General features: G+C 42.8%; 1 protein-coding gene across 1 annotated transcript; it reads right to left on the reverse strand.

Moving 5' to 3' along the window:
- Nucleotides 1-17,085: 17,085 nt before the first annotated feature.
- Nucleotides 17,086-19,766, reverse strand: LOC138952906 (heat shock protein 68-like). The gene has a single exon (XM_070324657.1). The coding sequence runs from the start codon at nt 19,642-19,644 to the stop codon at nt 17,731-17,733; it is 1,914 nt and encodes a 637-aa protein (XP_070180758.1). The 5' UTR covers nt 19,645-19,766; the 3' UTR covers nt 17,086-17,730.
- Nucleotides 19,767-19,863: the final 97 nt, after the last annotated feature.

Raw genomic sequence — 19,863 nt, forward strand, 5'->3', positions numbered from 1 at the left:
GCTAATTGTCGCTGACTTTTCATCCGAAGGAAAGAAAAGTGATTAAAGATGGAACCTGCAGATAGTGAACTGATGCAATTTTGTTTTTGTTACTGTGAGATGAAGTTCGAGAAATTTCAGACAGACACACACAGTACACACAGGCAAAGATGTAAAATGATTGTGGCATTTCGTCACCTATTTTTTTGTGAGTTTCCTAAAAGATTACAAGTGAAAATACCCCGCCCCCCCTCCCCCCTCACCAGCTAATTATTTCAGGTGGGTGTTTTCCCCCAATGACAAACGATAGTCTAGTACCAAACTGCCTGAACTGACTAGAAGGTTCAACCGAGCGCGACTGCGACAAATGTCTATCTGTTTTATAACTGGACTTTAAAAAAAAAAGAAGCTGTTTCAAGGCATACGTTTTTAGAATATTCCCCACAGCATTGAAGGCAGTATCAGACAGGTTCAGCTATATTGCTCTTCGTGAACCTGACAAGGGAATGTTTTGGCCAAAAAAGGACAATTGCCTGAATCGTGAGTGAGACAGTTTGTGCCTCGAGTCACGTCTCTGTACTGTTATATAGTCTTGCCAGTGGGGGCCTCTCTGTCCACAGAAGTTACTATCTGTGCAGTGAAATCGCGAGCCTGTATGTACCTGTATGGGTCTACATGTACATATGCACGAGCTGGGTGGTTTCCTTAATTTAACCCTGTACCCTGCAACTCGTTGATCATCACGAGTGACAGTTTTCAAGGAACAAAGGGGTAGCACGTAGTCACGTATGTCCGCAGGTTGATTGTTTCATATGTGTATGTGTGTGTGTGTGTGTGTGTGGGGGGGGGTAGGACGGGTAAGGGTGTGTGTGTGTGTGTGTGTGTGTGTGTGTGTGTGTGTGTGTGTGTTAGTGTGTGCGTGTGCATGTGCGTGTTTGTGTGTGCGTGTGTGACGTGCGCGCATCTATGTGTGTGTGTCTTTCGGACTACGGTGTGTGTGTGTGTGTGTGTGTGTGTGTGTGTGAGAGAGAGAGAGAGTGTGTGTGTGTGTGTGTGTGTGTGTGTGTGTGTGTGTGTGTGTGTGTGTGTCTGTCTGTCTGTCTTCCACTCTGTCTATTAGTCTGTCTGACCGTCTGTTTGTCTGTAGGTATGTGTGTATATTCTTCTGTCACTGATCTACAAGGCCATGTACTTGTCGAGCCAATTACGTTGCGATAGTGATATGTTTCAATTAACGAAATGCTTAAGTAACTCACAAGCGCTTGTTAAAAATTGTCCTACAAATGTCTGTTTTTTTGTTTTCATGCGTGTATTTGCGCTATTGTTCTTCTTTGAAAGATATTGTCTTATTTATATTTGGCTATTGATTTATAGTGACAGAACGCCAACAGAAACTTGACAACAAAGCCACTTTTTATTTGATTTATTGCGCACTATAGTTGCACTGACGGGCTGCTGCTGCACACACAATCACTGACACTCAAGGTAGGCTAACACGATTGATGCAGTTTCCGCGTAGATGGTCTGATTCACGGGCAGGCTACAAATGAACTCGGGGCTTAGAGATTAGATAGATGCCGCTCAGACAATACACAGACACACATAGACACAGAGAATCATGCAAGCACAGACAGACAGACAGACAGACACGCACACAGACACGCACACAGACACGCACTCACGTACGCGCAGAGAGAGAGAGAGAGAGAGAGAGAGAGAGAGAGAGAGAGAGAGAGAGAGAGAGAGAGAGAGAGAGAGAGAGTCGAGGAGACAGACAGAGACAGAGACAGAGCGCCCGCTAGCCAGTCAGACTAACAGACAGAATAATACAGGGACACGGAACCAGTTACAGAACAGCATATGCCGAAAAATAAACAGCCACCAAGAGTTAAAAAAAAAGTACAGACGGACACTGAACGCATCGACGTCGCTGGTGTCAAACGTAATTAAATAGGTCCCCAAAATGGAATGTCACTAATCTAGGAGGGACGAATTTACTACACACGATTAGGATTTTTTGTGTCCGAGTCACCAGGTCTCGTCAAACAAAACTACCTCCTTATTTAACCTCCCCCCTTCCCACACACACATCCCCTCTTCAAGTCTTAGTCACTGACTTTCTCCTCCTATACGTACAAGATAGGGTGGAAAGTCTACCGCCAGATAAGTGTGACTACAGACACACAAATTATGAGAGACATGATTTCATTCAAGTTCTTTGATCGTCTCAAATAGGGAAGGAAGTCGAAGTCCGGTTCACTGTGCTAAATGTCTACAAATACTTGGTTGATGTTTGACAACACTTGGGTTAAATATGCAAAGCAGATCTTCAAAGAAGCAAAATAAATGCACCTCTTGTTTTAATTACGTGTAGCCTATGTTAAAACGGCGACATGTAATACAGAGACGTGGTATGTTAAAATGGGCTAAATGATCACCTAGTGAAATAAATCTTGCTTGTTTCGAAGGATGTGCATTGGAGAGAATGAAAGAGAAACTTCAGACTTCATTGGTTTACTTGGCGTACGGATGTGCTCTTATGAACATGTCGCATGCATACTGAATACTAATTATTGACACATAACAGACGAGGAAGAAAATTAGAGAGAATTTCGAAAATGTCCGTCGTCTCCTTCGTGTGTCTTCTACACAAAGGGCGGAGCGGAAACAGGCATCACTGAAAGGAGGAAAAATACTTCACAACAAAGGAAGAAAGAAAACAAGAAAGAAAGAAAGAAAAAAGCTGAAAGAAAGAAGGAAAGAAAGAACAAAATAAGAAGGTGGGGCGGTGAATAAAAAACATACAAAAAACAAAACAATCGTTGAAATACGCACTACGTGCAGACAACGGTTATGACCTGACGGGTGACCTCATGCAATCGTGTCGCGCTATTTCCTCATGTCCTAAATACAGTCACATATTACCTGCATATGTATCCCAGGCCTTTGGTAGTACAGGATGGTCAAGTAGGTATGGGTCACGAGTTCGTGCAGGTACTGACGAGCGTATTAATGTTCTAACCTAGTACTCAGGTGCTCCTTTTGACGGTGTGGCAAAAGTGAAAAGTGTGCGTCGTGCACATATGCACGTACATGACCTCGAATCATAATGATATCTTCCAGTATTTTATGAACTTACAGGTATTATTATTTTTTTCTTTTTTTTTCTTTCAAGTTATTCGGCAATTAAGTGTAGGCCTAATATTCACACAGTACTCTCTCTGTCCCTGTCTCTCTCTATTACTTTTCCTCCATGCCTCCCTCTCTGGTTGTAGGGATGTGAATAAAACAATAACTCCCCCCCCCATCACACACACACACTCTCTCTCTCTCTCTCTCTCTCTCTCTCTCTCTCTCTCTTTCTCTCTCTCTCTCACTCTCTCTCTCTCTCTCTTACACGCTCGCGCCACACACTCTCGCTCTCACTCTCCCTGGATTGTGTGTGTGTGTGTGTGTGTGTGTGTGTGCGTGTGTGTGTGTAAGCGCGCAGACACAAGAGAAAAAAATAGCAGGCAAAGTTTATGATTGGATCATCGACATATCGCACCCTGGAGCCAGTTTGTGCATGCCATGATTCCAAAGGCCGTAATGTTTTGATACACTCACATCACACGGCAGGTGCTCATTTTCACCATCGCGCCGTAACTCAGATCTCCTTACTACTTTTCTGCACCTTTATTTACATTTAAGAATAAAGGATGTCCATAGAGAAATTGATAGAAAATGAAGAGAGCACACACACACACACATACACACACACACACACGCACACACACACACACACACACACACACACACACACACAAACACCGGCCCCCGCACGTACACACTATACATGAAATAAAAGAATGAATGATACGCGGAGAAGAGCATGATAAAGCATCAGTGGCTGAATGTTTAGACGATGTGTCAAACTGTTACGACGTGATTCGAGTCAAGTTTCATTTCCGCTGTTCCCACCTCTAAGTACTACTATACAGTGCATTATAGGGACAATCGACAGGTGAACAACGTACGCCTACCTGCTCACGCTTTTGGAGGAAAGGGGACTTACCGTCCATCCCTGCACACTACACTACACAAGACTCAGTACACCTGTCCGAACACCAGACTGTCTACTTTTTGTGTGTGACTCAGTCAGTGACTGAACAGTTGATTGCTCAGGTTGCCAAACCTGTCTTTTCCAAGAACAGGAGCGCTCTATTGTGTCCATGTACTTACTGTTTAAAGCAAAAATATGCACCTTATAAAATATTATAAGCTATGCTTCCCGATAATTTGGTGTCGAGTGTGTTTCTTGAGTTTAAGAAAAAAAGAAAAAAAGTAAACTACACTAACATCACATACAAATTCTTTGGGGATGAGAGGGGGATGGGGGGTGGGGGTGTCTTTCTTCGTTAAAACAGAAAAGCCTCATGTGTGTAGGCGATTGGTTAAAACCAACATTTTGACGTTGCTTTCTCAAGTATCGTTTGTCATAGACAATGCTGTTAACTAATAATTTCCTTCAAGTCAGCGGTTTTGGTCTAGCGCCTATCAATGACCTAGTCATGACTGACCAGTTAGAAACTATACAATTCAGGCCGCAGATAAAATGAAGAGAATAACTGACACAGCTGACGTAGTCCTAGTGCATGTATTTTTCTTCACCGTACTACCAGCACTTTCACAAGCCAAGTTTTCAGGTAAGATTCTTTACATGCAATGCTAATTGCTGGTACAGTGGAAACCCCCTTCTAACCAGCACTCACAAGCCACGTACAGTTTTCAGGAAAGATTCTTTACATGCAATGCTAATTGCTGGTACAGTGGAAACCCCCTTCTAACCAGCACTCACAAGCCACGTACAGTTTTCAGGTAAGATTCTTTACATGCAATGCTAATTGCTGGTACAGTGGAAACCCCCTTCTAACCAGCACTCACAAGCCACGTACAGTTTTCAGGTAAGATTCCTTACATGCAATGCTAATTGCTGGTACAGTGGAAACCCCCTTCTAACCAGCACTCACAAGCCACGTACAGTTTTCAGGTAAGATTCTTTACATGCAATGCTAATTGCTGGTACAGTGGAAACCCCCTTCTAACCAGCACTTTCACAAGCCACGTACAGTTTTCAGGTAAGATTCTTTACATGCAATGCTAATTGCTGGTACAGTGGAAACCCCCTTCTAAGACTCTCACTAATCTGAGAAAACTAATGAGGTTTCAAAAAGGAGGGAGTCTAAAAATGGAGGTAAATTTCGAAAATCTGAAGAAAAGATCTTATTAAAAAGGGGAGGGCAGGGGGAAGGCCTTAAATCTGTAAATCTTAAAGTAGGTTGTCCACTGTATACAGTCGTTCTTTTTGTCGAGGTTCGTCAGTGTGGTAAGGAACTGACATTTTGCACGTTTCAGGGTTTGCGATGCCCAGCGGGGATTCCCCTTTAGCATCTGTCTGGGGCAGTCTGATCAGTCATCGCTCAACGGCTATCGCCAGTTATCTCTCTGACCGGGCGCTACAGTCCTACGCGAATCTATCAAAACACGAATACAGAGTTTACATATGTTTTTCGCGAGCACTGATCTAAATTTGAGATCAGTGTTCGCGAGACGAAAATGATTGCAGATTGGCCGACTTCGACAGTGATCTCCGTTCTGTTCTTCACAGTTATGATAAAGACATCGTTCTAAGGTCAAAACAAGTCGAAATTTTGGGACTGCAGCCGGGAAGGAGACCGTAATATAATGGTTTCATCACTGTCAACTGGTTACAGAAAAAAATCGTCTGCTCCAGTGAGCGCCGAAACCAAACGGTTGATTATCACGACACGTGACACTTTTGCCATATTTAGAGTTGTTTGCACAGTAAATACAGCCGCGAAAAATAACTCGCTTGAAACTGTCCTACATATCAATTCCTTTGTAATTTAAACATTACAAAACACCATGAAAAATCATTATCGACGATCGCGAATCTGCTTATAAATATTAATAATACATTATAAAAAGCTCTAAATAAGTAAAAAAAAAATCGGTTTCCTTGCCAGACAAGGAAATTCAAGGCATCCTGTCAGGGAGAGAATGAGCCGAACTCATTTTGACCTGAGTTCAGGATGCTGTCTGGGGCTCAACTTCACCAGGACTTGAGGAGTTACGAGAACGCCGAACGACGTCCCGCATATTAGGTCAGCAGATAGAGTCTTCCTTTTCAGTCAAGATTCTGGTGGCTAAGATGGGATCTTTTGCACGTCCTATTGATTAAATACCCAGCTGGGATTCCCCTCCATCAGCTGTTTATGGCTTGGCTTGGCTAGGTCTAGAAAGAAGTTGCGGGAACGCCGAACGAAGTTCATTACACAAAGAACGAGTCAGCAGATAGGATCGTTCTGTTCAGTCAAGGTTCCGGTGGTAAAGGAGTGACCTTTTGTGCGTCTCGGGGATTAAATGCCACGCGGGTATTATTCTCTATCAGCTGTTCAGGGCTTGACTTGACCAGGCCTGGAGAGAAGTTGCTGGGACGCCGAACGATGTCCCGTACACGAAGAAAGAGTCAGTAGATAGGATCTTTCTGTTCAGTCAAGGTTCCGGTGGTAAAGAAGTGGCATTTTGTGCGTCTCAGGGATGAAATGCCCTGCGGATATTCTCCTCTGTCGGCTTGTGCTGTCCGCCGCTAGAGAGGTTACGGAAACGCCGAACGAAAAATTCACCAAACGAGGTCAACAGATGGGATCTTTTCGATGAAAAAGAAGTGACGTTCTGCGCGTTTTAGTGATTCAAGTCCCAAGCGGGTATTCACCTTTGTAATCTGTCAGATGATTGACTTGACCAGGACAATAAAGTAGTTAAAAGTCCCGTACGCAAGGTTAGCACAGGTGCATGTGCACGGCTTCAAACTTTCTTAAGTTCCAAACTTCATACAAGACAAACAGGATGACAAAACCTGGTACAAAAAAAATTATGAATGTAATACAGGATATAACTGCTACAAAAAAATAAAATAAAATAAAAGGCACACGTTGAGTGTTGTTAAAAGGTCTGCGCTATATTTGCTGATTTCTTATGGTGTGCTTGTCTGAAATTTGTGATTATTTCTTAGATATATTTTTTGAATATATCTTTTCCCGTCCCCCAAAGCTGTGTTTCATGGTGCATTGTAAGTGCTGATATAAGAACAAACACCATGTATAAACCCATAGCTAGCAGACGACAGCAGCAACCACACTGACTCTATCCCTTTAACCATCCGTGTCGTGAGCATTCTGATAATCCTCGCTCCACGGCTATCGCCAGTTGTCTCTCTGACCGGACGCGACAGTCCTACGCGAATCTATCAAAACCAGAATACAGAGTGATCTCCCATATGTTGTTCACGAGCAGTGTTCGCGAGACGAAAATGATTGCAGATTGACCGACTTCGACAGTGATCTCCGTTCTGTTCTTCACAGTTATCTTCTTCTTGTCGTTCGCTGTTAACATTTCATTTTGCGTTTTTGCGTGGATCTGTGGTTGGTTAAGGTGCGCCTGTTGGCCCAGATCCTCCGACTTCAGCCCTTAGGTTTCTTTCGGGGTTACCCCGCCCTTAGTTCCTGGCTCAAAAACCTAACCCTGGGAACACATGGGGGATTTCTTACCGGGGGTCCCACTCCGGGGCTAGAGCTTTTAATGCGGCTCTTACCCGCATGGTGTAACCGTCATCGGACGCGTAGGGCATTTATAGGGTAGTCAGTGCCATCTGCCAACCCACCCCGTCCCGGTAGAGACACCGTTAGTTGGTCCGGGACTGCTTATTCTATATTCGCAGCTGGCCCCCAGATACGTTCCCCTATCCGCCACCTGGGGACCCGCCGGGTTGAGGATAGTCGCCCCCCTACTGAATTGGAAGTAGTATGTTCCCGGGGTTTCACAGTTATGATAAAGACATCGTTCTAAGGTCAAAACAAGTCGACATTTTCTCCTGTCAGGGAGAGAATGAGCCGAACTCATTTTGACCTGAGGTCAGGATGTGTCATGAGCTGATTAATGAAGACACAAACATTCTAATTAATGTCAGCCAGTTAAGCACACGCCTTGTCAGTTATTGCGCCATCATGTTGAGAAATCAGAGCTAAATGATTAGCACGAGACACTCAAATAGGTTTAGCGAAAGTCGGGTTATCTGCCGTTCAAAACAGGTATAGCGAAAGTCGGGTTATCTACCGTTCAAAACAGGTATAGCGAAAGTCGGGTTATCTACCGTTCAAAACAGGTATAGCGAAAGTCGGGTTATCTACCGTTTAAAACAGGTCAATGAGTCTGACGACAAGTATATAAAGAGTTTTGTAATCTATCTATCTATAGTCTAACGGAATCAAGATGTTATGAAATAATCACAAATCTTGGGTGGACGCTAGATACAGAACACAAAACATGCGAATAAACCTGACCAAATACAATTTTCTGTAATACAAATGCGCAAATAACAGAACTCAAGTTGTGTGTGTTTTTCTCAGTGAAGGGAAAAAGAGTGAAGGCAGAAAGATGATCACAGAAAAACAACAACAAAGAGTTACCAAAGGCGAATAAAAGATTCAGCAAAAAATAGTACACATGCACTTACCTTCATACATCTCCGGAGAGGGTCCGAAAATAGAGACTTCATCCTACGATGAGGGATCAGGTTCGAGCTTTAATTAGACCTGCAACCCGAGAAAGAAACTGGCCTTGAGAAAAAGTTGTGAAATACAACTTTTGCAGCGATTCATTCTCAGTATGTTTTCCAACACCTGAGAGGATTTCGTTCAGTTGTCATTAAATTTCGAACAAAATATAAGTTGAGCTAAAACGATACTCTAATGTAGGCGAAACAAGAAACAAAATTAAAAAGAAATCTTTCTCTTTCAAGATTTTCTGTCTGTTTCTGTTTTTCCGCTATACTGAGAAACGAGGAACAGATTATGATCAACAATACTCACAGCTACGACACCTCTGCACTTTAATGTTTAGATAGGTAGATATCTAGTGCTGTGAGGGGGGGGGGGGGGAGTGCTGTTAGAGAGAGAGAGAGAGAGAGAGAGAGAGAGAGAGAGAGAGAGAGAGAGAGAGAGAGGGTGGCACCGAGAGAGAGAGAGAGGGTGGCACAGAGAGAGAGAGAGAGAGAGAGAGAGAGAGAGAGAGAGAGAGAGAGAGAGAGAGAGAGAGAGAGAGAGACTCAGACTCAGACTCAGACTCAGAACTTTATTACAAAAGGATAAAGGTTTTAGGCAAAGCCTATTCTTCCAACCTGTCCTTTATACAACACATAAAGACAGACGCACATTACAAATATAAATTCAATCATATAAAATACAGAAATACATTGTACAGAATGCAACACAATGTGCATTTAAGGAATTACATAAGGAGAACTAAAAAAATTACAAAATTACATTGACATAGTTATACCTTTCATTTGGGAATAAGTTGCTCCGATCAGCTACACATCCGTTAACATTAGTACAAAATGTTTAACAAAATAACAATCGAACAAGACATTTCATTCACGAATGATGTGTGAACGAGACTGTCTCTTAAACATTTTCACTGAAGTTGCATTTCTTATCTGTTGGGGTAAGGAGTTCCAGAGAAACGCTCCCGAGAAGGCTAAACTCGATTTGTAGAGGTCTATGCGAGGTATGGGAGGGATGATTTTTTGGGACCCATATCTTTTTGTGGCATGTTTGAAAATGTGATTGCAAATATTTAGGACAGTCGTCATTTAGAATTTTATACATGAACACAGCCTTGTTTAACGTCAACTGATCTTTCAAGGGGAGGAAATTCAAGAGCTTTAGTTTATCATCCGTGGACCTATTCAAATCATGCAGAATAAGTTTTGCAGCTCGGCGATGCAGGGAATTGAGTCTTTTTAAATGAACATCACTGCAGTTATCCCAAAGTGTCGATGCGAAGTTTATATGAGGCATTATGTGGGCGTAATAGAACATTTTGAGTGCTGCAGAATCAGCGTAATGCCTTAATTTTGATAACAGGTACAAATTTTTTGATACTAGTTTGCAAATATTACTCAAATGAGTTTGCCATTTCAACTCTTGATCAATGGTAACACCCAATAATCTATGTTCCCTAACTTGCTGCACTTGAGTTGAACCAACTGACAGTTGTAATTGTAAAGGACTTAATTGGTGTTTTTGTCTCGTGGTTATCACCATACTCTTTGTTTTAATCGGATGAATGATCATTGCATTAGAAACGCACCACTCAGTGATTTCATCCACACTTGTTTGAAGAGAAGAGTTGACGAGAGAGAGAGAGAGAGAGAGAGAGAGAGAGAGAGAGAGAGAGAGAGAGAGAGAGAGAGAGAGAGAGAGAGAGAGAGAGAGAGAGAGAGAGAGAGAGAGAGAGAGAGAGAGAGAGAGAGAGAGAGAGAGAGAGAGAGCTGTTTTTAAAAACGTTCCTTCAACCGATACGGCTATGTAGGTAGTGCTGAGGGGTGGGGGTTGCGTTGTTTTTAACGTCCCTTCATATTAATTTTCTTCATCAGAATCCGTCTTATTATATTAGTCCGAACATGTTAATAACGACCTCCCAATGAACCGAACAAAAGTGGTCGTCATAGGTGAATAATATGGAAAGAAACTCGTATCAGGGTCCACTGATCTCCACTGTGGGTGGTCCTGGTTGACAGGGGGTCGTTATCATGAGGTGGTCACCAGGGCAGGTTCAACTGTATTAGTATACAGAGAAAGAACATCCTTCACCCTGGAATGTTTGCCCCCAAAATATTGTGACTGGTGCTGATACTGTCAATCTTCAAAAGAAAAAGAAAATATGAAAAAAAAGAGAAAAAAAATACAACAACAACAACAACAACAACAACACCAACGACGACGACGACGACACGAAAAGCAGCCAAGCTGTTGATTTTAAGCTATGTGCCCAAGTGGAATGATGAACTCTAATTCCAGAACAGAATTGTTGTGCTGGTGTACTGGATATTCCACACAAGTAGCCCAGACTAGAAGGAAGGAAGGTGTATAGCTTTACATGATTATCTTTCAAACCTCAAAGTACGAACACCAATTTTTCTGTGTTCGTTGGAAACATAGGTATTTGGTATCGACCCAACACTGCTTTTATGGGTCCATGGTACAGACAATGTTTGGGTATAGAAGCTTACCCGAATGTTCTCTCCATGGCTGCGTTGCTAAGTTGACAGATATGACAGGTATTATTTACTCTTACAGGTGTAGCCTACATAGTTAAAATTTTTCTCTCTCAGTAATATAAATCAGCCATAAAAGCACAGAGGTAATTGGAATACTTTCTCTGCAGACTGTGGGAATTGTCAATACTACTGTACACGAGCGTTTACTTCTGGATAAAAACCGCCCTATAAGATAAACGTGACAAGTGCGTTGTGTGTGTGTGTGTGTGTGTGTGTGTGTCAGTGTGTGTGTGTGTGTGTGTGTGTGTGTGTGTAAGTGAGTTTCTGTCTGTCCGTCTGTCTGTCTGTGTGTGTGAAACGCTGCACAAAAAAAATGCATACACAAAGTTGCTACAAACTTTGCTCACGAGACGTCCCTCGCCACACAGTCATACACAGCTAGATGCCTAAGCTATCGGGGGTTCCTCGACTAACAGCGTGTGCATGCATCCCCGGTGTCTCAGAGGATGAGTTTGAGCTTTCAGTGTTACCAAGCCTTCGATCACGATGTCTGTATAAAAACCCTAATTATAGAAAGACAGAATAGATCCAGAAAAGCTGCTATTTTCAACCGATTCGCGCTGCTCTCTACAAAACAAGACTTAAAAGTTAAAGCCGGGCAGGCGAGCTTTCATGCTTTGTTGCACGTGGCTGACAAAAAACGGACCCTTAAAAAGTTTTTAAGCGCTGCAAATGATCGGTTGATTGCATGCTGGCTGATACAAATTGACTGAAAAGTTCTGCTTTGTGCACGCGAGGATGTGATTATTTCCAGCGACAGAACTGAAGCTAAGTTGAAGGATTTGCACTGCCCAGATAGCTACAAAACTGACTGATCTTTTCGTTCTTCACGTCTATTTTTCTCGTCCACACGAACTCGCCAACATGAACTCGCCAACACGTGGGTCACTCTCTCGCTCTCTCTCTCTATCTCTTTCTCTCGGTAGCTTTGCTTCTGAACGGTCAAGTTGGCGAAAACTTTAATTCTTGTGAATTATTAACCCCCCCCCCTCCCCCCAGTACATACATATTGTGTTTGTTGCAATAAAAATCGACTTCGACTTCTCTCTCTCTCTCTCTCTCTCTCTGACGTGGACACTGAGGAAAGAGTGTGTTTCCTTCCCTTCGGTTCTAGCACTTCTCCATATCGTCTGATCGACCCGTCGTAGCACATTGTTTAGAACTCTATTGTGTAATTCGTAGACGACAAGGACTTTGCCTTTTCTAGCAAATCTTGAACTTTCACTCTACAACGTCCAGTGTGTGCGGATTGTGTCTGCTTCTGTGTGTACTCTTAACATTTATAAGCATGTCGGCACTAGCTCCAGCCGCAGGACTGAATATCGGACACTTAAACATTTATCATCTCTTGAACAAAATTCCTGATCTCTGCGTGTTATTAAATCAACATTCTCCCATAACCCATTTGTTTGGGATTTCAGAGACTAGGCTGGACTCACGCATCTGTGATGATATGTTGCGGATACCTCACTATTCTGTTATCCGACGCGACAGTATGGAAGTACAACATACTGGTCTTGCTGTTTATGTCCATGATTCCATTGCAAAGTTTGTTAAGCGCAGGGCTGATCTGGAAGTGAAAAGTATTGAATGCCTTTGGCTTGAAATTTCTTATAAGAATTCGAATTCTTTTCTCCTCGGTTTTGTATATATAGAAATCCCGCATCCAATTCAGCTTGGTCTGACGATTTTATTGATTTGATGGATAACATCAAATGTAATAATCGCAATGTTTTGTTACTTGGTGATTTTAACATAGACTTGCATAAAACCCAGACAGCCTGGCGCTCAGTTACATCTCTCTTTGGATTCCATCAACTTGTGAACACCTCAACCAGATTGACTGATACAACATCAACGTTGATTGACCACATTTACACTAATAATATTTCCATGGTGTCAAACGTGAAAACTGTACCTTCAAGCATCAGTGACCATTGTTCACTATTTTGTTCTTGGTCGTTCAAGTTACCTAAGCCGGTGCACAAGGGCCATACAACTATTGAATATAGAAGCTTTTAAACGTTTGATGAAACTAAATTCTTCTTTGATCTCAGTTTAGCACCATTTTCCTCTGTGTTTAATCATGTTGTTGCTGACGAAGCGTTGGGCGCCCTTTTAGATATATTTTATCCTATAGTGGATAAGCATGCCCCACTACGTCACCACAGAGTGAAATATCCATCTCTTCCCCCATGGTTGACGGAACAGATTATAGAAGCCATGTCCCTGCGTGATTTTTACAAAGCAAACAACATGAAGTCTGATTTTAAGAAACAAAGGAATAAAGTGACAGAATTAACACGTCAAGCAAAAGCAAATTACTTTAATACATTAATCGAGGACAAGAAAGATATTGCAACTGTTTGGCGTGCTGTTAATAACATATTAGGTAAATCTAAACAGAACTCAAATCGGTCTGCCACAACCATCTCCCCTGAAGATTTTAATAACCATTTTTTGTCCCTTGCCAATAGGCTAAATGAATCTGCAAAATGCGACAGTCCTGATTCTGACCTTGAAGTCTCTCTCACAAAATTACATGATTTTTGCAATGACAAATGTAAACCGGACGATTTTTTTACTATTCCAGACATAGCAGTGCATGAGGTAGGTAAGGCGCTAGAAGGCCTTGAGAATAAAAAGTCCATGGGTCCTGACAAGATTCCTCCTTACTTGGCCAAATTAGCTCTACCATATATTGTGGAGCCACTCACCTATGCGTATAATCTCTGCATAAAGCAAAATACTGTACCTAGTTTACTAAAAAGAGCAAAAGTAATTCCACTCCATAAAGGCGGAAATTTATCCGACCCAAATAATTTTAGACCCATTTCCTTATTACCCATTTTATCCAAACCATTGGAAAAACATATTCACAAACATTTGCTCGCGTACATAGAAAGCAGAAACCTTTTCCATCAATTTCAATCTGGTTTTCGAACAAATCACTCTTGTCACAGCGCCCTTACCACGCTATGCGACACCTGGTTGTCTGCAACAAACCGATCTGAAATCAGTGGTGCTGTGTTTCTCGACTTTAAAAAAGCGTTTGATCTTGTTGATCATTCAATTTTACTGAAGAAATTACAGTTGTATCTCAGAAACAGTTCAGTGTGTAACTTTTTTGCTTCCTATTTACAGGACAGATCTCAATATACTGCCCTAAACTGTAAAATATCTACTGAGGAGACTGTGAAATGCGGGGTGCCTCAAGGGTCAGTGCTTGGGCCGATCTTGTTCTGTCTGTATATCAATGATCTGCCACTGCACATTTCTGACAGTAATGTAAGAAGTGATTTTTTTGCTGACGATTCTTCTCTTCACTCAAGTGGAAAGTCTGTTACAGTAATAGAGTCCTCCCTTCAAACAGCTTTAAACGATGTAAATAACTGGTGTAGTGTTAATGCTATGCTTGTCCATCCAATAAAAACTAAAAGTATGGTAATTGCAACCAGACAAAAACATCAGATTTCTCCACTCAAACTAAATCTTACTATTGGTACGCAATCAATTGAACAAGTTCAACAGCATCGCGTTTTAGGGGTAATTCTTGATTGTGAATTCAAGTGGCAGGCACAAATACAGCATATTTGCAAGAAAGTAGCCAAGAACGTTTTCCTCCTATCCAAGTTAAAGCTATATACCGACAGAAGGACTCTGGAAATGTTCCACCATGCTCATGTAATGCCTCACATTAATTATGTTTCGACGCTCTGGGATGGCAGCAGTGATGTCCACTTGAAAAAGTTAGACTCTCTCTATCGTCGCTCGGCCAAACTCATCGTAAAGGATAATGCCTCAACAGATATGAAATTAAAAATGCTTAACTTTCTTCCACTGGAAAAGCATCTCAAGTTAAACAAAGCCATTTTCATGCATAAATTGTATCACGGTAAAGTGCCGATTTACATTACATCATTATTTAATAAAGCTACCCACAGATATGGGTCGGTCAACTTGATCCCACCAATTCCACGAATTGACCTGTATAAGACCAGTCTTGCTTTTTCGGGTACTTCAGTTTGGAATTCACTTCCATCATCCTTTAAGCACCTAAAGTCATTAAAAAGTTTTAAAAAATGTGTAAAAAACCACTTAATGTCTGAGTAGTTTAACGCCTTTTGACTTACCAAACTTAGTATTACGTCAAAAATATGCTGTGCATTGTATATTCTGAACATATTTTTGTTACTCTATTGCTACATGTTCGATTGCCACCAGCTTGTATATATAATTACCTGCATAGTATGCATTTGATTTTATGAATAACCACATATGTATGATCTTCATGCCTCATCTTTATCATCATCATCATCATTATCATCATCATTATCGTCATCATCATCATCATCGTCATCTTTATTATCACGTTTTCCGACCTCCTATTGTTGGTTAACTTTTTAACTTTTTAATTTTTAATTTTTATTTTTTTATTTTTTATTTATTTTTTTATTTTTTATTATATAATTGTGTGTCTATGCGTCCCAAGGACAGATTGTAAGAAAAGGCGTAGCCTTAAATCTAAATCCTTGTAAAATAAAGTTCAATTCAATTCAATTCTCTCTGCCTGTCATCAGTTCTGTCTGTCTTTTTGTCTGTTTTTGACTGAAAGGTACCTTCCTTTCCTTGTAAACAATCATGCATAATTATCATACCACGACAGATCTGTCAAGTCTTTTGCATTGAAAACGAACGTTATTCCATTTGGATACACACCAAAAACCAACAACTTGGGTGTTTTCTGTGCAGGGTAGGAAGGTTTGGTTGAATTAATTCAAAATGGAGTTTTTCTATTTGAAAAATAAGTTCAGCACAAAATTCTCACAGTGTACAATACTTGATAGCTCACACGAGAAGAAATTAAGGTAAGAAACTTCAACAGTTTGATGTCTTCGGGCTCATGTCAGACTCGTTCACAAAGCATACAGTAACACTTTCGTTCATTGCAATAAATATATATTTCCTAGTATGGTTTGTTGTAATCTAAGGCATTCAAGACGGTGTCCGTTTATCATACGGACGAATTTCCTGTCCATAACTACGTGCGCGGCGTGCGTGGGCGAGTGTGTGTGTTACATACGCAGTTTCAGCCCATCAATTAACCCGTTGACTTTTACTGCACGATGACAAAGCGAGAGTATTTTTTTTAAATCTTTTTTATCAATATAACTGAATGACATTGCACTTGAGCTCAATCAATCAATCAATCAAATGCTGTCCGTTCGTCTCTGTGTGCGTGCATCACGCGTGTTTGTAAATTCTATCGAAGCCACAGGCGCTAGACAAAAGTTAAACTTTTTGCCCCGTTTACATGTGGTGTGAAAGTTACATGCCGTGCGGTTCTGCAGAATTGAAGTAATTTTATTTGAATTACGATGTAGAGTCGGAGTGGTCAAACTCAGCAATCACGGGTTTTTTTAATGTTTATTTTTCACATTTTTAAGATGAAAAGTGTGAATTTTGTGTGTCTTGACATGAAGTTTTGTGGAAATATCTTTGGGGATTTGAGATGTATTTGCATGTGAGTGGTTATCATGGTCGTACGTGGTGTGAAGCTTAACACACACCGCGCAAGTGTATATCTGTGTAATTAGTTATTTGAATGATTTGCTGGAATCGGAATCTTTATATATTGTTATTTATTTGTTCATTTGAAATAGGTTTTATGGGTCTTGAATTGAACATTTCAGGTGATACTTTTCATGTGTAGATTGTGATTGATAATAATTATGCTCGAGTTATGTCCTCAGTATTAAGAGTGTGTAAATATTTGGCGGTGTATAACAAAAGATTGTACAGTTTATATCACACACACAGACACAGACACAGACACCACACACACACCCCACACACACACACACACACGGAGGAAGACAACGACAAAGAGAGTGAAAACAGACAAATCCAGTGGCAACAATGAGTTCAAGTTCATACAGTTTTTATTACTCCTGAACACTCTCAGTCAAATCATGCATACTTTGCATAACTTGTGTCTTCGGAAACAGGCCATTTCTGTTGGCTTGAAATTATCACATTCATAAATAATTGAGCAAGAGCATTGATTTGCGAAACTATTTACAAATCCAGACAAACTGAAATAAATTAATGCAATACTTTTTGTGTCAATACTTTTTGCGTCAACTGCAAAATGCAAAATAAACTAGTGCAATATCTTTTGAAAGGAAATCTAACGAGGTAGTCATTCCTTTGAATTTGTAAAGGGAAAAAATGCAACCAATATGTACATCACTCGGTGGGTTACAGTATTCAAAAATAAATTCAAAGTCACTATTTACCTCGTTCGATGATAATTCCCAAGTCCGCTTTGTTACTCATCATTACTAGCATCAGCTAGTAAAGCAGTCACATCAAAAGTCAACAACTGACGAACACAAAACTGAACAATAAACAATGAATTCGCCTCTTTCGTCAGTTTTGTTCTGGGCATTTGGCTATTGGAGTCACAGGTCCACTTCCTTGTGAACAGTCCATCATAATCATAATTATTCCACCGAGCATTATAGTCAAATCAACAGTTCATGAAACAGTCTCTCAGTCACTAGTTTTTAATCCACCTCTTCTACAGTGGGGCCATCACCTCGCTGACCGCCCTGAGGACCGCCCGCTGCGCCCTGGCCTTGACCTTGGCCGTGCATCTTGGACATGAGGGGCGAGCACTGCCTCTGGACCTCATGCAGCTTGTCGTCAAACTCCTCCTTCTCGGCCAGCGAGTTGCTGTCCAGCCAGCTCAGCGCCTCCTCGCAGATCTTGTTGACGTTGTCCTTGTCGTCCTGGCTCAGTTTGTCGCCCCCGTCGTTGACCGCCTGCCGTACGGAGAACACGTAGGCCTCCAGCTTGTTGCGGGAATCCACCCGTTGTTTCTGCTTCTCGTCGGCTTCGCGGTACTTCTCAGCTTCATTCACCATGCGATCAATGTCCTCTTTGCTGAGCCGTCCCTTGTCGTTCTTGATGGTGACGTTGCTAGATCGGCCCGTGCTCTTGTCCTGGGCTGTGACTTTCATGATGCCGTTGGCGTCGATGTCGAAGGTGACCTCGATCTGCGGTACACCGCGGGGCGCCGGAGGGATGCCCGTCAACTCGAAGCGGCCCAGCAGGTTGTTGTCTTTGGTCATGGCGCGCTCTCCCTCGAACACCTGGATGGTTACGGCTGGCTGGTTGTCGGCATAGGTGGTGAAGGTCTGCGACGTCTTGGTGGGGATGGTGGTGTTGCGCTCCACCAGTTTGGTCATGACGCCGCCAGCCGTCTCGATGCCCAGCGACAGAGGCGACACGTCCACCAACAGGACGTCCTTGATTGCGTCACTGGTGTCCCCGCTCAGCACGGCGGCCTGTACGGCAGCTCCGTAGGCCACGGCCTCGTCAGGGTGGATGGACTTGTTCAGCTCCTTGCCGCCCATGAACTCCTGCAGCAACTTTTGGATGCGAGGGATTCGGGTAGAACCTCCCACCAGCACCACCTCATTGATCTGCCTTTTGTCCATCTTGGCGTCCCTCAGAGCCTTCTCCACGGGCTCCAGGGTGTGACGGAACAGGTCTGAGCACAGCTCCTCGAAGCGCGCCCTGGTGATGCGTGTGTAAAAGTCCACGCCTTCGTACAGAGAGTCAATCTCCACGCTGGCCTCGGCACTGCTGGACAGGGTACGCTTGGCTCGTTCACACGCTGTGCGCAGACGTCGGAGGGCTCTGGCATTGCCACCAATGTCTTTCTTGTACTTCCGTTTGAACTCCTGAACGAAGTGGTCAACGAGACGCCCATCGAAGTCCTCTCCGCCTAAATGCGTGTCTCCTGCAGTTGATTTTACCTCGAACAATGACCCCTCAGAGATGGACAGGATGGACACGTCGAAGGTGCCGCCGCCCAGGTCAAAGATGAGGACGTTCTTCTCGCCGGCCACATTCTTATCCAGTCCGTAGGCCAGGGCAGCTGCTGTGGGCTCGTTGATGATCCTCAGCACGTTCAGCCCGGCGATGGCGCCCGCGTCCTTCGTCGCCTGTCTCTGTGAGTCGTTAAAGTAGGCCGGCACGGTGACGACAGCGTCTTTGATCTTCTGGCCAAGGTAGGCCTCTGCCGTCTCCTTCATCTTCACCAGCACCATAGAGCTGACCTCTTCCGGTGCTAGCGTCTTCTTCTCGCCTTTGTAGTCCACCTGGATTTTTGGTTTGCCGCCGTCGTTGACCACCTTAAAGGGCCAGTGCTTCATGTCCTTCTGCACACTGTCGTCCGTGAAGCGGCGACCGATCAATCGCTTGGCGTCGAAGACAGTGTTCTCTGGGTTCATAGCCGCCTGGTTCTTGGCCGCATCGCCAACCAGGCGTTCTGAGTCGGTGAAGGCCACATAGCTTGGAGTGGTCCTCTGCCCTTGGTCATTGGCGATGATTTCCACCTGGCCCTGGCGAAAGACGCCGACACAGGAGTAGGTAGTTCCCAAGTCAATACCGATTGCTGGTGCTTTTGGCATTTTCGGTCGATTCGTTATTCACTGGAAAATGTCGAAGTAGTGTAGAATAGTGCACAAAGTGCTGTAATCGCTTAGATACGTTCACGTTTACTTGCAGTTTGAAGTCAAATTTAGCCGTTAAACGCTGTCCGCCCGTTTATATACCCCAGATCATCGAAATTTCTCGACTGATTTTGGTAGAAAGCAGGGGACACTACCAGACGGTTAGACTAAAAATAA

Source organism: Littorina saxatilis, linkage group LG17 (genome assembly GCF_037325665.1).
Source record: "Littorina saxatilis isolate snail1 linkage group LG17, US_GU_Lsax_2.0, whole genome shotgun sequence".
Lineage (NCBI taxonomy): Eukaryota > Metazoa > Mollusca > Gastropoda > Littorinimorpha > Littorinidae > Littorina > Littorina saxatilis.